The 21,660-nt window shown below is 41.3% G+C and overlaps 1 protein-coding gene across 3 annotated transcripts in view; it reads left to right on the plus strand.

Annotated features, from left to right (window-relative positions):
* The first annotated feature begins 15,821 nt into the window (after positions 1-15,821).
* The window catches only part of RPS6KA3 (ribosomal protein S6 kinase A3), a 102,183-nt gene continuing 96,344 nt past the window's right edge, over positions 15,822-21,660 (plus strand). For 2 of the 3 annotated variants that reach the window (XM_040266269.1, XM_040266267.1), the window contains exon 1: positions 16,040-16,120. Coding sequence is in view for 1 of the 3 variants with exons in the window: in XM_040266266.1 (XP_040122200.1) it covers positions 16,052-16,120 (69 nt within the window). In the remaining 2 variants the exon portion in view is untranslated. Of the gene's footprint in view, positions 16,121-21,660 lie in introns of all 3 variants that reach the window. The other variant, XM_040266266.1, reaches the window with a different exon arrangement.

Genomic DNA, 21,660 nt, shown 5'->3' on the forward strand with positions numbered 1-21,660 from the left:
AGAAAAGTTTATTCATCATCTGCACGATGTTTTCATGCAGATAACAATGACATCAATGGTCTTGAATCATTTAATACTTTGTTCCACAATGTCATTCATGAGCAATGTCTTCTGCAGTTCAAGATCAGCAGCATCTTAACTTTGCATTTCACCTACCTTGGTCACTTAGTTTTTAGTCACATATTTTTCTGTGTTGGCTTTGCTTCAATGTCTCTTTTCAATTTACTAAAATTCTTCTTTGTTGAACCTGAGCAAAATACAACAGAATATGTACAGAATATAAAAGTAGAGAAAATGGAAACAAGTAAAAAGTCATCCCCAAATAAATAATCCACAGTAAAAGCATTGGTCTCTCTTCTATAAAAAGTTAATAAAGCAAGTAAAAAGTGCTAAAAATGGCCAGCAAATTATGGCAATAAAACTTATGAACAGTTGTATGAGATGAAAAAAACATAAAAATGTATTTCTCTCTGAGATGAAGATGTTATGACATTAATGAGCTTGGTGAAGGAGTTTAGATGCTGAGTAGAAGCTTGAAACAGTACCAGGGAAAATAATAGTTCAGCAGCAAGGGCTGGGAAACTAGAAAGAATAAGTAAAATTGAGCCAAAGAGAAAGATGAGATCATGAAAAGCAGTCTTTTTAAGGTTCAGATCTGAGATTTGTATAATTAAAGTGAAAACTTTTCCATTTCAGGACCTGGAATTATGTCAAAATGGATTTTGATAAAACTTACCATTCAAACTTTATGAGTATGACTGCATAATTGCTACCTATCCATTATATAGAATGTACCCACGAAATTCTGCTAGCTGAATTAGTCATGACTCATTGGTATGTTTTTAGAACATTTAGATATATTGGTTGCATGAACATTTTAGACAGTTTGTTCAAATGCATCTCAATCACAATACTTCAGTAGTTTCCACCATTTCTAATAAAGCCCTAAAACCCTACAAACCACTTAAAACCTTTCATAAAATAGACATTAGTGAATGTGTTTTGTTAATTCCAAAGGAATTTAGCAACAGCCTAACCGAGACAGTTGTTGGCACTGTTTTTAGTGTTAATGATACTCCCTTTCAATAGAAATAAATATTGATGTGGTTATTTATTCATTTTGCTCAACATTTATCAACATTGTTCTGTGCAAAGCCTTATAGTAGGCCATGTGGGGAATATTCAGATGAATCAGGCAGGGATTCTGCCCATTCTGATATCACAGTTAGTTTGGGAAGATAAAACACATACACAAATGACTATAACATGAGATAAGAAGTGGTAAATGTTAAAAGAGATGTGGACACAAAATTCAAGGAGAATGAGAGTATATTGCCTTCTGAGAAGTACAGGAAAGGCTTTGTGGAGACAGTGCATTGATGTTGAATTCATTCCTTTTTCCAAGAAAAACTTATTGGAAAAGTCCCAGCCCTCACAGAAAGGACAGTCCAACAGGGAAGACAGACAACGAGTAAATTTTTTTTTTTGAGAGTGGTGAAATCAAGAAATAGAAGTAGGGCTAATGTGGGCAGAGTGTAATGAGAAAAGGGGAGAATGATAGGGGATGAAGTCAAAGGGGTAGGCAGGGTTCAAATCACGTAAGACCATGTAGGCCATAGGAAGGAGTTTGGACTTTAAGTGCTTTGGCAAGGCATGAATGGTTGAGCAAGAGGGTAACATGATCTGGTTTGCTTTTTTAAAAGTTCACCATGGCTGCAAGGTGGAAAAGGGATTATAAGGAGGTGGCTCAGAGGGTAAAGCATCTGCCTGCAGTGCAGGAGACCTGGGTTCGATCCCTGCGTCAGGAAGATCCCCTGGAGAAGGAAATGCCAACCCACTCCAGTACTCTTGCCTGGAAAATCCCATGGACAGAGAAGCCTGGTAGACTATAGTCCATGGGATTGCAAAGAGTTGGACACGACTGAGCAACTTCACTTTCACTTGCAAGAGTGGGAGCAGGAACACCTCTCAGGGCACCTGGAAGAGTCCAGGTGAGAGATCATGTTGACTTAAATTCCAGTGATAGCAGCAACAAAGACCCAGCACAACCAAAAAATAAATTAATTAAATACATAACTTTTTTTAATTCCAGTGATAGCCAGAGGGCTAGAGAGAAATGAACAGATTCAAGCTCTGTCGTGAAGATAGAGCCAAAGTACTTCCTGATGGATTGTAGATGGAATGTAAGGGGACTGGAGGAATTGGAGATGATTCCTAGCCTTGTGGCTTATGAATGGTGTTGACACTTATTGAAACTGAGAAGGCCTGCAGAGAGAATGGAGCTGAAGAGAAAGATAAACAAGAATTCTAATTTGACCATGTTGAGTCTCAGATACCTGTTGGACATTCAAGTGGAGATATCAAGTAAACAGTTACACACACAAATCTGGAGCTCAGTGGAGGCATAAAGCTTGAGGTTACAGATTTGTGAACCATTAGCATATAGATGGTATTTAAATCCATGAATCTAGATAAGATCAATCTGGAGAAAGTGCTGATCAAGTAGAATAGAGACCTAGGACGAAGCCCTAATAGGCATTTTGATAGGCAGAGATGAGAAGGGCATTTAATAGAAAGAAACAGAGTGAACAAAGTTCAGAGAAAGGAAAGTGCTTAGCAGGAGTGGGGAAGCACAGGTGATCCATTTAGAGAGAACCTATGCTGCTGCTGCTGCTGCTAAGTCACTTCAGTCGTGTCCAACTCTGTGTGACCCCATAGACGGCAGCCCACCAGGCTCCCCCGTCCCTGGGATTCTCCAGGCAAGAACACTGGAGTGGGTTGCCATTTCCTTCTCCAATGCATGAAAGTGAAAAGTGAAAGTGAAATCACTCGGTCGTGTCCGACTCAGCGACCCCATGGACTGCAGCCTACCAGGCTCCTCCGTCCATGGGATTCTCCAGGCAAGAGTACTGGAATGGGGTGCCATTGCCTTCTCCAGAGAGAACCTATAATAGATATCCTATAATAGATACCAAATCCTAGATTTGGTCCACAGATTTCCATGGAGAATCATGGAAGTTTTTAAATCTGTGGGGTGATTCTGTTCCTGATAATGTGAGAGTAGCTCCTTTGTCACCACCCTTCTCTAGATAACAACTCTAAATCCTGGACAAGATTTTTTTTTTTAATTTTACTTGAAGACACTGGAAAGCAAACAAGCAGGAAGGTACCAGAGGGAGGTCATCCCTTGAAGGACAGCATCAACTCCTTGTGAGTTTGCCATATTCATTTCACAGCTTTTTGCCTGAAGACAAGTTCCAGTCTACACCAAGGAGGGCTGCTAAACCTGCAGTTTTATTGGACTAAAGAATCAGAGGACAGAATTTGGAGATGGGTTGGGGGGAGGACTCTGTGAATGGAGAGGGACAGAAAGGAAGTAATTTAAGTTCTGTATTGAAATGTTGCCTAAATCTCTGCACACATGTACAGTGAAGACTCCAAGAAACCCAGGTAAGGTTTAAAAAAAAAAAAACACTGAACTTTGATTTTAGCTGCTGCCCACCATGAGGGAGACAGTTTGGAATTTGAGCTCAACCAAGTTAACTGCCTGCAAAAACAAACAAAATTTTCCTTTGGAAGATCAGGACAGAATCCAGAGTCTCTAGAACGCATCACTTACAATATCTAGGATACAATACCAAATTATTAGATGTAGGAAGAAACAGGAAAACCTGACCCACACTCAAGAGAAAAAAAAAAAAAGGATCAGTGGAATGAATCAGTGGAGATGACCCAGATGTTCAAATCAGTAGAAATAGGAAAACAGTGGAGAATGCAGGAGACAAAGGAGATGCATGTTTGATCCTTGGGTGGGAAGATCCCCTGGAGGAGGGCATGGCAGCCCACTCCAGTGTTCTTGTCTGGAGAATCTCGTGGGCAGAGGAGCCTGACAGGCTGCAGTTCACGGGGTCGCAAAGAGTCAGACATGACTGAGCACACACATCCAAGGAAAATATGCTTGTAATGAATAAACCTGTGACGTGAACTCATCACTCTGTATCTTAGAAGAATGAATCCAAAATCAGTGTATGAGAACCAGAACCTGCATTGTTAACAAGATTCCCTGGCAGTTCAATCTACATACATGGTAAAGTTTAAGAAGTACTGTGTTCACGTGACCTTCACTCCTTCCCCAAACAAATCACCCTTATCCAAAGTCCTTTCCCTTATTTAGCAGCAAAGTGCATGTAAAGGAAACAAGTTATTTCAAAAATAAATTAAATCAGTGTATCAGATCAATCTGAGGATGCAGAGGCCAGAGATGAGAGAATAATGGGGAAGTTTTGATGAGTGAGTAGTTCTATAAAGTGAGGAAATATGGTAAAAAATAACTTTGAAAACTGTCATCTGACTGACTAAGGGAAAAAATGAGAGGAATCAGAGATAGCACTGAGGTTTCACTGGTTAACGGAAAGAATGGTAGTACCACCAACAGAATAGAAGCATCAATAGAGGATATAAGCTTTGATATTGGATGACAAATCCAGCTTTCCAGATAGTAAGTTTAGAGTACTACACATGATATCCAGATGGAGTATTAAATATGGAATTCCAAATTCAAGATAGAGCTGAGCAAAGCTGGGAGGAGTGAGTTGGAGTCATTCAGTATGGTAGTGATCATTGAAGTCCTTATGCAATTGGATTCAATCTCCGAGGAAGAACGCATATAGTTGAAGGAGAAGTAATGTGTATTAGTTATTAATTGCTGCATAGCCAATCAAAAATGCTTAAGACAACAACCATTTGTCTAGCTCATAGTTCTGTGGGTTAGCAATTTGGGCTGGGTTCAGCTGGACATTTATATTAGTCTTTTGTGGGCTCACTCAGTATCTGCCAGTATGGCTGCCAAGTCAACTCTGCTGACAATGGTTGGAATCGTGTAAAAATGGATTTTGATAAAACTCACCATTCGAATTGTATGGCTCTTTAATTGCTACCTATCCATTATGTAGAATGTGCATCTTTCACGCCTCATATGTGATGGCTCATCTCTGCTCCATATGCTCTCTCATCCTCTAATAGTCTAACCTAGGCTTGTTCACATGGGTTCCAAAAGAGCAAACAGATGTCCAAAAAAAGACCTCTTAAGGTTCAGACTTGGAAGCAGTACCATATTGCTTCTATCTTATGCTATTGCAAAGCTAGTCATCAGGCAGTTTCAAATTCAAATCCTAAGGAAATAAACTTGACTCTTGGTAAGAGAAAATACAAACACATCAAAAAGGGGCATGGATACAGGAAAGGGAATAACTTATGGCCATTTTGCAATCTACCATATCAACAAAGAACTTTGGATCTGCACACTCACATTCATAATAAGATTATTCAGAAATAGCCCTTAGCCTGCCAGGCTTCTCCATCCATGGGATTCTCCAGGCAAGAATACTGGAGTGGATTGCCATTCCCTTCTCCAAAGGATCTTCCCAACCCAGCGATCGAACCTGGGTCTCCCGCATTGCAGGTGTGGCCACCATGGAAGCCACAAGGGAAATGGGTTAATTACACAATAATGTATATATACATAACATTACTTAAATATACACTTTAAAAGGGGCTTCTCTCGTGGCCCAGTGGTAAAGAATCTGCCTGCAATGCAGGAGACATGGGTTCAATCCCTGGGTTAGAAAGGCTCCCTAGAGAAGGAAATGGCAACTCACTCCAGTATTCTTGCCTGGAGAATCCCATGAACAGAGGAGCCTGGTGGGTTAAGATGGTAAATTTTATGTGTTTGTTATCATAATTAAAAACTAAAATATTTTGTAGAAGATAGGACCTAAGACACGACCCATATTTGGGGGAGAGAAAGTAAAAGAGAACCAAAGAAAACAAATTTTGCCCAGTCCAGAACTAATGGAAACCAATCTAGCAAGTGGGATTTGAAAATGGTTCTCTTCTCTTCTGTCTATAAGGACCACTGTCAGATAAAGGTTCTAGAATTTAGCCTTTCCACAGTGGAAAAAAGATGAGACCAATCTGCTCATCTGAACCTGCTCTCTCCAGGATTCTGGAGTTCACATGGTTTTCCAGTTACCCGAGTTTGGAAAATCATGGTGGAAATTCCAACCCCAGATTCACCTTCTTTTCTCATTCATGCCAGCCCTATCTCCTGATCCTGGACCCCAATTCTGGTCTCTTAGCTTCACATCGAATTGATTATTCCCTATTAATAACACAATCTGCCTCCAGTCCTTCTCAGAAGCAGCCTGCCTTGCTCCCAGAGAGCAGGCATCCATACTTGGAGTAGTTCTGAAGGTTGGTTGCACTCATGGATTTGTTTGCTCTGGGCTGTCCATTTGCCACCAGGGAAGAGACAACTGTTCTGCCATCCTGAATGTTCTCATGTGCCTGGTTCTGCCTTGTGCCCTGCTTCCTCTCTCATTACACTCAGGTCGTCTTGTGGGCCAACCTAGAGTCCTTCTCACTTGAAGCTGCTGCAGATGTTAAAGTCAGGCAGGGAAATGGGCATCCCAAAGAGCTGAATGGGCTATCAAAGTTCAGTAAAATTTGAAAACCACCAAATTCCATCCATAGTCACATTTTCATGATTATCTCCAAAATGTATTCACAATTGATTTGTTCAAATCAGGTTCTAAACAAGGCCCACACGTTACATTTGGTTGTCTCTCTTAATATAAAATATTGCTCTCTCTCCCTTTTTATTCATTCCATTGAATTATTGTAGAACCCAAACTACCTAACCTGAGGAATATATCACATTCTTCATACTAGTCTACTTGCTTGCTTCTAGTGTCATTTAATTTCTTTCTTTAATCCCCTTTTTTCCAAAAATAGAATTTAGCTCTGAATCAGTTCTGTCCAATAGAACTCTCTGCCCCAGTGGAAATATTCTATAATGTGCACTGATACCATAGCCACTAACCACAGGTGAAAACTGACAAATGAAATGTGGTTAATGGGACTTAAAAACTGAATTTAAAAATTTTATTTTCCTTAATTTAAACTTAAATAGCCAAATGTGACAAGTGGCTACCATATTGGACAGCACACCTCTAGAGGCTTAATTTAATCCCATTTCAGGTTTTTGGAAAGAATACCTCATAGGTGGTCTTATATGCTTCCTATTGTGTGACAGAAGAGGCTGACAGTGCTTGGTTGTCCCACCTTTTTTGATGCCAAGATGGATCATTGTGTTTAGGTGGTGATAGCTGATCCTTCCAATTTCAAGTTCTCCACCCACCTTTCATCTAATGGCTTGATTCATTTACAGTTGTTGCCTGAATCAGTTCCTTCATTGTGGTTTTCAAAATCTATCATTTTCTAAGTCTATCATTCCTTCTACAGAATAATCCTGTAAAGAACTTTCATCATTTAATATTACATGGTTGGGTTGGCCTGAAATACAGTTTATACAAGAAAAGCCATGATAAATCCTTAATTATTCCTTCTTAATTGCTGTTAAGTCTTCCCTGGTGGCTCAGATGGTAAATAATCAGCCTGCAATGTGAGAGACCTGGGTTCGATCCCTGGGTTGGGAAGATCCCCTGGAGAAGGGAATGGCTACCCACTCCAGTATTCTGGCCTGGAGAATTCCATGGACAGAGGAGCCTGGCAGGCTACAGTCCATGGGGTCGCAGAGAGTCGAACCTGGCTGAGCAACTTTCACTTTCAATTGCCATTAATGACTAGAGAAAAAGGCAGGAGTCTTGCATCTATGCAAAGGTGCTGGAACTTTATCCTGAGGTAAGGAAAGCCACCATGAGTTTTAAGCAGAGGATAAACAAGATGAGATTTTCATTTTAGGAAGCAACCTTTGGCCATGGTGTGGAGAACGAGTGAAAGTCAGGAAGGTTCTAAAGCATGTGTGCATCTAAGTCACTTCAGTCTTGTCTGACTCTTTGCTACCCCATGGACTGCAGCCTGCCAGGCTCCTCTGCCCATGGAATTCTCCAGGCAAGAATGCTGGAGTGGGTTGCCATTACCTCCTCCAGGGTATCTTCCCCACCCAGGGAGTGAACCCACATCTCTGGAGGCTCCTGCATTGCAGACGTGTTCTTTCCCACTGAGCCACCAGGAAAGCCCAGGTTCTAAAGGAAGCTGTCATAATATAGGCTGGATCTGGCAAACTCTGGTAGGGGTGCTAGAGTAGAAGAGTTTGACAGAATTCAGAGAGATGAGAAAGCATAATCAACAAAATCTAGCTGTCAGATAATGCAGGGGATGGAGGTGAGAGGGAGTGCGGGAGGATGACAGGATAAAACCTTGATTTCTAATTTGGTGAACTAAGTAGATGATAATGCCATAAACCACCTTGAGAAAGGGAGAGAAGTAGAGGCAAGTTACTTTCTAAATGAAAAATCGGCCCAAATACACACCCCTCAGACAGAAGGAAAGATTTAGGATGCTATAGCATATTTTTTTTTCACTTCAGTCTAATAAATAAATAAACTGCGTGGTGGGGGTGAGTTTGCTCATATAGAATAATCTGGATTCCAGAGATCTATAAGTAAAAATCAGGAATTATTTTTGTTAGCAGTTAAGTATTTAACCTGAAGGAATTAAATTTTAACTGCTAGTCCTAGTCCATTTTTAAACATAATTCAAACTCTTATCTATCATTATTTTTTGCACTATTCATTACAGAGGTGCACCAACTATTTTCAAAATTCCTTGATAATAGATGCAGTGTTTTCAGAAGTGAAAGTGCTATGCAAGTGTATAAGTGAAAATCTTTTCTATGTTGGATTAGTTTACCGGGACTGCCGTATGAAACACAGCAAACTGCTATCTTAAAATAACAGAGAGTTATTGCTCACAACTTTAGAGTCTAGAAGTTCAAAATCAAAGTGGCAGCAGGGCCATGCTCCCTCTGAAACCTGTGGGAGAATCCTTGCCCCTTCCTAGCTTCCGCTGGTTTGCCAGCAACCTTTGGCTTGTTGATGGCAATATTCCAATCCTCTGTCTTTACATGGCCTTCTTCTTATAAGGTAAACAGTCACATTGGATTAGGGGTCCACTCTACTCAAGTATGACCTTATCTTAACTGATTATATCTACAATGACCTTGTTTCCAAATAAGGTCACTTTCTGAGCCACTGTGTGTTAGGATTTCAACATACGATGTGGGACTTGGGAGTGGGGTAGACAGAATTCAACCTGAAACAGCAGTCTACAGATCTATGATGAATTATGGAAGGAAAAGTTTTCATTTGAAAATTATCTCCTTTAGCATCCTTTCAAAAGCCTTACATTGATCTTTGGAGAAACTAAAATTTATTTTCTTTTTTTTTTTTTTCAAAATGATAGTCATAGAAGCTTGCTGTCTCCAGAAAGCAACATGACATGCAGATATATTTAACAAGGATACTTTTAAGTACTTATTTGACTATATCTTATGGTACATTTCCCCCAAGCAATGTCCTGAAATTTTTTGAAAGAATTAATTATAGTGGAAAACATTCATTCGTTATGAGAATACAACACTAACTTTTGCTAACAATACTTCTTGTTAGAATGAAACACAGTAACATATGTAAACCATTTAACAATTTGCAAGTACTCACGAGCTGTTAGCTGCTATTAATATATATTTAGTATTTTTTAGAATTGCAATGAAAATTAAAGGAGTTAATACACATGAAACACTTACCATAGCACCTGACACATAGTACCTATGAAATAAATATCTGTCTGTTGCTGTAAAGTGTCCAAAACTGCCAATGCAATTTCTAATTGGTTTATTAATTGGCTTACACACACACTCAATATTTGCATATAATTTCATTCGATGGGGTTTCTTTAAATTTCATTTAATCTACAGAATTCATCCCTCAGTTAGTAGACAGTTGTAAGTTATTTAAATTCAATTTTTTAAGTAAAGAAATTTCTTAATATTTATACTTCCCCAAAGCATTTATTTTATTTACTACTTACCTGAAACATGTCTTGAAAACAAGCTACTGAAATCATAAGCAACGTGTTGTTTGATTAAAACATACTTAATTTACAAATATGCCTTATTATCTGCAACAGACCTGATTTGACACTGCCCCCATTCACATAATTTTTGACACATCTTTGGGATTAAAGCTACAGATTTCCCAAGCATGGAGATCCAAGGTTCAGTTGGTGGTCGAGGAATAGAGCTCTATTTGGTGCCATGCTGCTGCTGCTGCTAAGTCACTTCAGTCGTGTCCGACTCTGTGCGACCCCATGGACAGCAGCCCACCAGGCTCCCCAGTCCCTGGGATTCTCCAGGCAAGAACACTGGAGTGGATTGCCATTTCCTTCTCCAATTCATGAAAGTGAAAAGTGAAAGTGAAGTCACTCAGTCGTGTCTGACTCTTAGCGATCCCATCGACTGCAGCCCACCAGGCTCCTCCGTCCATGGGATTTTCCAGGCAAGAGTACTGGAGTGGAGTGCCATTGCCTTCTCCAATTTGCTGCCATAGCTTTACCCAAATTTCATTTCCCCAGCTGAAGTCTGATCATAGACTGATCTTAAATGTACGTCACTAAAAAAGTTAGGATTTTTTTTTAGTATCTTTTTAGGTTGCAGATGCAAATCTATATTCAAAAGCACAAATATAAACTTAAAAAATAAAAACCCCCACAATAATAGCTACGTTCTAAAACAACAGTTCCATAAAGTTTTTTTTTTTTTTCCATAGTGGTGAGTAGGAACTAGTGGTTCTTGGGTTTTTGTTTCAGAATGGTTTGTGGACTGAAAAAAAAATTTGAGAAGCACTGCTCTAACCAACCAAACTAAATTGATAGTTATAAAATGGGAATGTTTATTCTCTGAAGGAGTACTTTATACTGCAATTTTTGGTTAATGTTAAAGCAGTCATTTTTAATATCAGTTTGAAAATGAAATTTTAATGTATTATCTCCCTCTTATGAATTAGTGTTTATAAACAAGAACATTTAGTGGGTCTTTTCTGTGCTAGTAAAATGAAAACTGAAGGAAAACAGTAGCTTATTAAAGCTCCAGGAACGGCTCTTCTCAATTCCTTGTCAAGTTTCAAAGCCCCATAATTCTCCCCCTTCAAACAACCCTGAAACAAAATGACACCTCTAAGGATTAAACATTTTGGACACCAATAAAGGAAAACATTAAAGCATGTCTGACACAGACCTCTCCTCCATACTTCCCTGTTCCTCCTGTCCTCACTGCGTAAGTATGAGTCAGGTAATGTTAACTTTGAATCATACATTTGTAGTTTCTTTTGAGCATTACATAAACAAAGTTTTGATCATAGCCTATGAGGCAACTGACCTGTAATCATTTGCATTTCAACATACGTGGCTTGAAAACCAGAGCAGTAAGTTACCCTACATGCTCTTTTATTTGAATTCCACAGAAAGTTCCAGTATCATTTTGTGTGTGTGTGTCTCATATCACTATGCCCTCAAGAAATAGATTATACCCTAATGAAATGATCACACAACAAATGGAAAGAAATAACTTTTAGGAGTAAAGTCTTTGAATTAAATTATGTATGCAGGAATACTCCCTTTCTGAAGTTGGTAACAATAGCTCCATTTATTGAATGCTTCCTATGTGGCAGGCACTGTGCTTAATACATCCCAGACATTATTTCTACTTAATCTTCCTCAAAATTCTACAAGGGGGGCATTGTTATCCTGTTTTCAGATGAGGAAAACAGCTTATTTTGCCATTGTTTATTGAGCAACTATTACATGTCAGACCCTGTTCTAGGCCTTTAAGTTGAAGCTTAGAGATGTAAAGGAACCTGGAGTTTAGACATAGGCCTAGCTCTGCTCTTGTCCTGATCCTGTACTGCCTTACCATGAAGAATGTTAAATGTTTCAAGTATTTGTATCATAGATCATCTTCCCCTTAGTTCCTTATATATTTTATGAGGATCTTGCATCACATGCAATTCCAGAATCATTGAACTTTAATATCTACAGGAGAATCTAGAGAAGATCTTATATTTTCTGAAACTTGAATTCTTTCAAATAAAATGTCCAGATAGGTATAGAAATATCTCTTGTCTCTTAAGACGTGTGTCAATCAGGAAACTATTAATTTTTACTTGGGAAATTTCAAAGAAAAGATGAAATTCATACACATGAAAAAAATATGTCATCATGTATTTTGTTTAATTATTGTCTTATGCAAGATAAACTTCCAGCCCAAGTTTTATCTTTCTTTCTTACTGCAAAGAAATAGTTAAATAGTCTCTAGTGATTACTTTTTTGTATGGAAAGTAAACATGTTTCAGATAATGTAGAGGGATAACACCTGTTTCAGAGAGGTACTGATGAGTACATTTTATGGGTTTTCTATAGGGACAAACCTATAACTGGGAGTATTGGATGTATATGAGGTGGAGATTGTGCGATGAGCCATAGTTTAGTCATCTTGTAACTTTTCCAGACTGATGTAACTCCATTTTTTTGAACAAATGTTATTTTGTTAAGTAAATGCCCATTTAAACTTGTATACAAAGGTTATAATTATAGCAGGAAATTGTTGGGGACAGAGGAGGTTAAATCTGGTTGTCCTGTCATACATCAGGAATGATTTCTTGGAAATCTAGTCCAGATTTTCAACTGAGGTTTGCTGTTTCCCTTTGCTGTAGTTTCAAGTAATAACTTTCCAATATCTTGGTTCTGACTGAGGTGTGTGTGTGTGTGTGTGTTGGGGGAAGGGGTATAGAATCAGTAGGTAACTAAATCAACCCTTTCTGCAGATTTTGCACCGAGGAGCCCCAAAAGACAATGGAATATGAGGGCATCACTTAACATTACAGGACTTTAGGAATACATAAAAGGCTCAGTGTTAAAGGAAAATGCTAACGCAGAACTGTCCTGTACAGCTATAATGCCAGTCTTGACAAGTAAGCCACATATGTAAGTATACATTTTATAGTGGCCACATTAAAGAAGTAAAAAGAAACAGGAAATTAATTTTAACAAAATATTTTAACTCAATATATTGAAAATATCAACTCGTCATTATTACTGAGGTCTTTACATTCTTTTTTGGTACTAAGTCTTTGAAATCTGGTGTGATCTCAATAGCAACCAGCCAACCTTGTTTTAAGTGCTCAAGAGCCACGGTGTGGCTAGTGGCTACCATATTACCCTGCACAGATGCTCTCTAGAGGCAGCTATTCTTTGAATACCTAAGAGTTTTCCTTTCTTAAAGGGGGGCGGGGGGAGTAATCCTGCTCAGGACAACATCACCTTCTATGTTCAAATAACTCCTTTTGTTGCCACCTGCAAGACAAATCCCCCAGCCTTATTTGATTTTCCGCAATTCTCCCAGCAAGAGTGGTTGCACCACTCTTGGATTTAATAAATGAAAGAAACCAAAAGTTTATTGTTAACCAAAAGAAAAAAATCGTTTTCTTTTCTTTTTGGGCAAAGGGAAGGAGAATAGTGTTTTCCCAAATCAATTCACATACTTATCAACTTGAGCCTATTTGCAGGACAGCTGTGCTAGTGGTACTTTAGCCTATTATTAAGTTCATTTAATGCTTAACTCCTGCAATGTGACCACTGTTCACACTACTTTTTCAGATGAATTCGCTATTTTAAAAGTTATTTCTCTGAATCAACTCCCTACTGAAATCAACTTTTCAGTATGCAAACAACTAGATTTATTTTTAAAAGGTTAGCTCACCCTTTGGGTGGAGTATTTAGCGTTGGACAGTGTTAGACACATGATAACTCTTCAACTGTATGTTTTTACTAAAGAAAGAATGTTAATTGGAATAATTGATCACTGTTGGGGGGGACTAATTTACCTTAAACTAACCAAACTGACCGACTTCTTTTCGCTGTAAGGAATGGTAATGTGCTTTGCAATATAAATGAAAGATAAATCTCGCACTTTGTGCATAAATGCAAAACGATATACAATTCCTTATCTTCAAACTACTGCAGGCTGGTTTTACTGTTAGGAGTTACAGAGATGGTGGCTGCCAAATTAGCTGAGGTTTGGGTCCAGATTGGATTTGCAGCACTTGAATCAGCATGCTGGGGGAGGTGACAAAATCACGAGCTCCGTCCTCCCCACCCCCACCCCACAGACCACGCTGAGCCTGCCCAGATGTTGCTCAACCCTGAGCTGTCCCCTTGAGTCCAAGGCTGCAGGAGAGGGCGCGCAGCGAGGATTTCCGGCCGCCTCCTCAGGCTCCCTGAACAGATGGAGCCTTTCAGGTGGCCACGGGGCTCCCGGGCCTCGAGCTTGTGCCCAGGGGCGCGCCAGCGAATGCAGCAGAAAAAACTAACACCTGCCTCTCTCGGCCCAGAGAGAAACCTTGCACCGCCCGCACAGACCTGGCTGGGCAGCTAGGTGTGGGGCTCTAATCTCATCCTCACACCTGCGTTAGGGAGGAAGGCTCTCCAGGTGTGTGGGCCCCTGGAGGATGAAAGGAGCTGTTAAGAGGCGTGCACAGGACCGCAGCGGGGGACGCGCTGTGGTCGCCGAGCGTGGGAGGACCTGGACGCCTGGGCAGAGGCCTGAGGGGATGGAAGCACTGGCCGGCTTGGAGATTTCCCTTTACTTTTTTCCTTTTCCTTGTAGGGCGGTTAGCCAATGGCTGCGGTAGCTTTCCACTCAGCCCGGCGACTTTTACACAATTCTGCCCCGGCGCACTGAGCTCTCCGGCCACCTGGCGCCGGGAACATAGGGTCGAAACCGCCGCCCCCACCCACTCCAGACGTCCAGGCCTCTCCCTTCACGCTCTCCCGGTCTTCTGGCGCTCCATCGCCGTCTGGGGCTTGGGATTCCTTAACCTAGGGCTTCCCTGTCTTGGGCAGGAGTTGGAAGCCCTCCCTCTCTCCCCTCCTCCACTCACCGCCAGCCTGATTTTTAATCTAATCTTTTATTTAAAGTCAACAGGAAAGCAGGAATCCCGGGCTCCTGCCACCAAGATATTTTAAAATAATTCCCCAACCTCTGCCGAGCCTGGCAGCCTTAAAGAACCTCCTTGTTTTCTCCTTCGTGAAGATTTGGGCTGCGGAGAACCGGGGAGGGATGGGAGGGGGCGAGCTTGGAGGGTCGCGCCTGAAGCCTGAGGGCTCTGTGGACTTCGCGGGGGGGGGGGTCGACTCATGCAAGACGAAGTAATTCCAGATATTAAAAATAATATAACACAAAAGCGTCAGTTTGGAGAGCCTTGACTCAAACCGAGAGCCGAAGCCCCAAGCGACTCCAGGACACGAAGCCTTCTGTGTCCCCATCGTGGGGGGTGGAGGGGCAGGTGAATGTCCATCATATGACCCTGAGAGAGGGTGGGTCCTGGGCCATTACATGTGCCGATAGACTCGGCGCGCCCACATGCACCTACGGAAAAATCGGGCCGAAAAGACCCCACGACCCCTCCCCGGGTCCTTGGTACGGTACCGCACCCCCTACGCCTCACCGGTCTCTCGCTAGATGGGTGGGGACCACTATTCTCTACATCCCTGAGAGCCTTCAACCTGCTTGGACCCGTGGTTCTTAGAAACTCTCAGCCTTTCGCACATCCTCCTTTCCCGCTCTTTCCCCCACCTCCCGCCGACGCCCCCAGATTTCTCCGCTTGCCCTTCCTGAAAGAAGGCGAGGCCCAGAAGCTGAAGCTGGGGCGAGGAAGGAGGGACGAGCGGAGCGCCGCGGCCAGGGGCGTGTCTTCCCAGGCCCCGCCCCCGGGTGCGCGCGGCGGCGGCGGCGGCGGCCGAGCCTCGCTCTGAGAGACAGGTATCGCTTAGGCGCCATGTTGTGAGCGGAAGTGGGGGAGCGCGCGGGGGCCGCTGTTCTGCTGGGAGCGGGCGCGGGAACCGGCGGGGGGGGCGGAGCTGTAGTCCCGGCGGCGGAAGGAGGAGAGGAAGAAAGGGGCGAGACCCGGTGCCGGGCAGCCGCGCGAGGCTCTCGCTCAGCGCGCGGGCGTCTCCAGCCGGGCGCGCGGCGTTCGAGGGTCGGTGTCGGCGCCGAGCCCTCTCTCGGGCAGCCGCCGTTGCTGCTGCAGCTGCTGCCGGCGCTTCTGCCGTGGGGCTCGGGCGGCGACGGAACGGGGCCGGCCGCGGGGCGGGCGGGGAGGGAGGAGGCGGTGAAGGCGGCGGGCCGGGGGGGAAGATGCCGCTGGCGCAGCTGGCGGACCCGTGGCAGAAGATGGCTGTGGAGAGCCCATCCGACAGCGCTGAGGTGAGTGCAGCCGGGCGGCTGGGGCCGGCGCGCCCCCCTCCCCGCGCCCCCGCCGGTTCGCTCTCTTCCCGGGAGCCGGCCACTCGGCCCCTTCCTCTGCTGCTCGCTTCTCCCCTCGGTTCGGGATTCCGGTTTGGGTAGTTGGGGTTGATCTGTTTGCCCTTCTCTTCCTCCCATCCGCACGCCCTCTCCCTTCCCTCGCTAGAGGGGCTGTGGTGTGGTGGCGCGTGGGGTTTGGAGTGGGCGCCGGGGCTTTGCAAGAAGCTGATTTTCATCAACTTTGCGTGGGGGGAGCAGGACGCGGAGCGGGGGCCGGCGAGGAGTTGGGAAGTTTGGCCCTGCCTGGTCGGGGGCTTCCCTGGACCCTGGTGACTTTGGGGGATGCGGGAGGGGTGTGGATTGGGTTCACTGTAGAGCGGGGACTCTCGGGTCCGGCTAGGGGACAGGGTTACCCTGGGGAACCGGGCGCGCGTGGGCAGAAACGGCCCGGGGCAGGGGTAGCGACCTGTGGGGGGGTAGGGTTCGGATAAGGGGTGCAGGACAGTCGAGGGTTTTTGGCCCCCCTCCCATCTGCCGCAGTAGTTTCTGCTGCTGCAAAGAAAAAAGTGGAAGCCTGAAGTTCTCCATCCTACCCCCCGCCCCGTTTCTGAGGTCGCTGAGCTTGAGGACCCCGTCTCTTGGAGTTTAACTTGAGTTTCCTATCCGCGGAGATGATACAGTGATATTCAAGATCAGCGGCCGCAGTAAAGGGCTTTCTGGTTTACCTCGCCCGGGATCTGGTGACCGTCCCTGAGATACCCACCGTGGTAACCCAAACGATATAACCAAACAGGGCCAGACAGAATTTCCCCGGCCCTTCGCAGCCGCTTCTGTCCCAGAACCAACTCGGGGTCTGTGAAAATAATCCAGACAAGACCCATTCCAAGGCATCAGCGCTCCTCTCCGGAGCGGAAAATCAATTCCTGATGGTGGCGCGTCTGTGATTCTTCCTTCTTGACTTTTTGCTGTCTTCTATCCCCACAGCGGACTTTGGGGGATTACAGGATGATAGGCTGCGTGTGTGTGATAGTTACTGAGTGAGTGACCCCATTTCTGGAAAGCATGACTGAAGCGCGGGGGCGGAATGGGGCAGGCTCTGATGAGTGGTGTACTTGGCGGCAGCCGCTGCCCTGCCGGCCTCCGCAGTGTGAGAGGTGGATAGGGTTACTGGTTACGTCAGTAAGACCGAGGCTCAGTTTTGATCTGAGATGCGGGACACTTGCATTCTTGGGTAGAATGGAGGGGGAGGGGGACGGGGATCAGTTCAAATCACTTTGCACTTTTTTGCCTGGTCACCTCCGCTGCTGAATAAAGTAAAATGTTTACTTGCTCTCCTTATCGCAAGCAGAATTGTAATAGTGCTTACGGTTGGTGCTTTGCATTTTGCGACTTGGATCATATTTTTAAAACCTAAACGAAACGCACTTCTTCCATGGAAAACACATTGATAGATGTTTCCTAAAAATATATTTTTTAAAGGAAATAAGGTTTTTAAGTCTGGCGAGATTAAGAGAATTTCATTTAAAATTGTTAGCCAGTCGAATATTGTAAATTTTTTGTAAGGAGGTCAAATTTAGAATGTTTAATCATCTTTTGAATGGATAGTGTGAAAAAACAATGCGTCCGGGACTCTCTTCATTCATTTTTTTTTCTTTCAGAAAATTTTTTTGCTTTAAGTACCATAGGTAAAAGGTTAACAAAGTATATTCTCAAACTGCCGACCTTGTGGAAATAAATTGAATTTGCTTTGAGCCTGATTTTTAGATGCTAACGTTAGCATTTGCTACTCTTAATCAGTCCACATTTCTGCTTGGCATTTATCAATGTGTTAAAAAAAAAAAGTCATTTAAGATTCCACCTGATCCTTTTTCTGTGCAGCATGCATTTGGATAAAGAAAACAAAAAAACTAATGTTTATTTAGCACTTACTATATGCCAGACACTGTGCTCATGATATTTCATTTTATCCTTCCAATCCCCCCAACAGAGTAGGATTTTGGTCTCCGTTGTTACAGATTAAGAAACTGATTTCAGAAGTTAAAGGCACAAAGATTATAAATAGTAAATGGCAGAGCCATAATTCAAAGCCAGGTGAATATAATTCATGTGCTTTACTTTATACTAGGGTAGATGTTTCATATCTTTTGTGGAAAAAATCAGTATAAACAAATAAGCCAATAGTTAGAGGCCATGTATTTTTCAGAAACAATTATGGTATTATAAGATGTCTCATTTGTTAAAGCCTACTTATTTTAGTTACTGTCATGGTTTCCAGAACCTGGCAGATAGGTTTCCACAACTTGCCATTTTCAAGTAATTTTCTTGAAATTCTGGCATAAGGTATTTCAATCAGAGCCAATGTTGCCTAGATTTATTAAAATTAGATTCTAACAAATTGCCTTTAGATATTTTATTGCTTTTGCTTATTCAGCTGTTTCAAGTAAATTACTTCTGACACAGATTTGAAAATATTGAAACCAGTAAGGAGAAGGTTGAAAATTTTCATTTGGATGTCTAATATTGGACTTAAAATATTATGCCATCTTCTCCCCAGTAAGTTCTTATCAGTGAATAATTGTATTTTACTAGAGTAAAATCATTTTTAAAAAGTCATTGAGTAAAAACACCAAAATGTTTCTCTTCAGGCTAAAAGATTTCAGGGTCCTTCTCTATAGAGATTTACATTTATAGTCTCTTCCTTAGGAGACTGAATTCTTCAAAGCTGAGACTTTTTTTTTCTTCTCTATATCCTCAGCACTTGACACAGTGCCTGGCATATACATAATATAGGCCCCCTAGATGACCAGTGAGTTAATTATGAAGGTCAGGAATAGGGTAATTGTCAGTCTTATTTCTATTCTTATCATTTTAATCTTAAATTGAAATATGAGCAATCTTAAAAGAACTGGGTACCTCACCAGAAGTACAGGCAGTTTGTTGATTCCTTTATATATCTTCTTGACCTCATATGAGTCTCATAGTGCTCAAAACAAAAAAACCCTTGTGGTTGAACTCAAACATGGGTCAGAAAGGCTAGAACTATGCCAAATGTTTAAAGAAGCAAATTTAGAATAATAAAGTACTATGTAAGCAAAGTCAAGGTTGGTACAAGATTAAAAACAAAATACCTTCCTAAATGCTCCAGGTTAATTCAAAACTCTAATGAATTATTTAAGATGGTAGTGTGTTTTTGAATATTGGACTGTTCAGGAGATGGATATCAAGGGATTGTGGCTAATCAGTTCTACAAACTCCAGCCTCTGCTCTTAGGGACAATTACTGAATCTTAAGCCTGACTTAAAGTGACACTTTCTCAGTTTTAGTAAAGATAAATTATAGTAAACCTAAATATGAATGATTTTCAAAAAGAATAAGGAGATTCTCTTTGCTGTATAGAAATGTGCTATGTAAAAATATAATAGCTACTTTGAATTCCTTTAAATAAGATGTACCCATAATGTATTGAAAAATATTAACTATATAAATATTTACAAAAAACAAGACCCTTGTTTTGGAAACCATCTTCACTAGATGTGCAACCATTTGTAATCTCAAAGATTATATTGGATTCTGTAGTATTTCCACTATATCAGTATTAGATTTCTTATATTTCATCTGTAGGGAAAAACATTCTATTAAAATGTGATCTTTGATTTTGAAAAAAAATGTTTTATTAAGTTCTTTTCCTTTTCCTGTTTCATTTTTACCATTTTTCAGGTTTTTTTCTTTCCCCCAAGTGAAGATCTGAGGAGAGGACAGGTATTGTTACATGTCAACTGTCGAGTAACTGTGACACATTATTGAACACTTTGCTGTTTTCAGTGATTATAATATTAAATATCAGTTTTTTAAAACTAAATTTAGAAAACTTTGCTTTATTTTGGCAGCTTGATCCTATACTAATGGGGTTAATCCAAAATGAGAAACTTCTTTGATACATTTAAATTTTAAGATAAAGAATTTATTAATTAAAGAAACAAGTATAGGCAGACTTTGCCTTTTCATCATTGTTTCTGGAAATCACAATGAGTATATCTTATTTTTATATGAAAAGAGTGGCACAGTTGGGATGTGCACCCTTGACCAAGGACATGACATTTGGTAAATTATAGAATGATCAAAAATATAGCAGATCATTTAGAAGTCTGAATTGCAGAAGAGTTGTTGTAAAGATTTTTTTTTAATTTATCATCCACTAAAAAATTTATGCCATTGTGATCATTGACAAAGATTTGCTCTAGAGTTCCATATTCAGGGACGTGTGATCTGCTAGGCTGTGAATGATGGGTGACCTCACGTGGCCCGGTTTGTCCAGTGCAGACTGAATGTTTTAGACCCAGTGATTTCAGATTACAGGGTACAACAGTGACATCTTGGTGGTCTCTTGGTAATGCATGAGTGTAATAGTGCTTGGTTGTTCATGTTTTTTGGTGGATAACAAGTTTTAAAGCATTGGAATGCAAGTGATAAATGTAATATTTTACACATCCCACTCCCTATTTCACGTAATAGGAAGAAAAAAAACAAGTAATTGCATTTTAATACTTGGCATTAGACTTACACTGGCACCACATCTCCCCCGCCCCGCACCTTAGGAGTTGATAACAGTTTCCTGTGTCATTAATCTGGAACAATTATCGAATCTCAGTTACTCTAGTTTTTCAATTTTATACCAAATAGCAAGATAACTAAATCTTAATTGTTAAGTAAAGTGTGTCAGTTAACAAAACAAACACAAATATATATGTTATATAAAACAGTATAAAATGTATCCATATAAAACATAACTATCATTCAATACATTTGGCTATTTTAAGCAAATAGCTTAGTTACTAGCAATTAAATATTTCAATTTTACTTACTCCACTTTGTGGGATAATTTGAATGTATGTCAAAGTGTTAAAGAACAGACTTTGGAGCCATGAAGCTCTGGGTTTGAGCCCTGCCTCTACCACTTAATATCTTTGTGATCTTACGCAAGTTATTTAAAATCTCTATGCTTTAACATTCGAATCTGTAAAATAGGCATAAAAATAATACCTACTTTATCGGGTTGTGATGGGAATTAAATGATAATATATGTAAAGCATTTGGTTCAGTACATGGTTTAAGTGTTTAATAGTTATAATGAATCATCTCTCAACCAGAACTATTTTAGTAAATTCTGTGTTTTAATTCTGGGGTAATTTTTCCAGAATCAAACAGAACAATTAAAAATGGTTTATTTGGTTGACCTGTTTTAAAAGAACCTTTGCAATATCAGAATATAATTGTAAGGTAAGGTAAACAGAAGTCTCTTGAATCTTACCCTTTTTTGTATTGTTCCCCTCTTCGATAGTGTCTTTAAAGGAGGGAAACAGATAAAGAACATTTTGAGGAGTGTGTGTGGAAGGAAGAAAAGAAAGTATGTTCATATTTCAGTGATGCTTAAATTGGAAGCCCTCTCACAATCCTTGGCATGTTGTTTAGTTAGCAGTAGTTTTTTTCCCTTAGTGATATAT

Source organism: Oryx dammah, unplaced genomic scaffold, assembly GCF_014754425.2.
Source record: "Oryx dammah isolate SB20612 unplaced genomic scaffold, SCBI_Odam_1.1 HiC_scaffold_23, whole genome shotgun sequence".
In the NCBI taxonomy this organism is placed as follows: Eukaryota; Metazoa; Chordata; class Mammalia; order Artiodactyla; family Bovidae; genus Oryx; species Oryx dammah.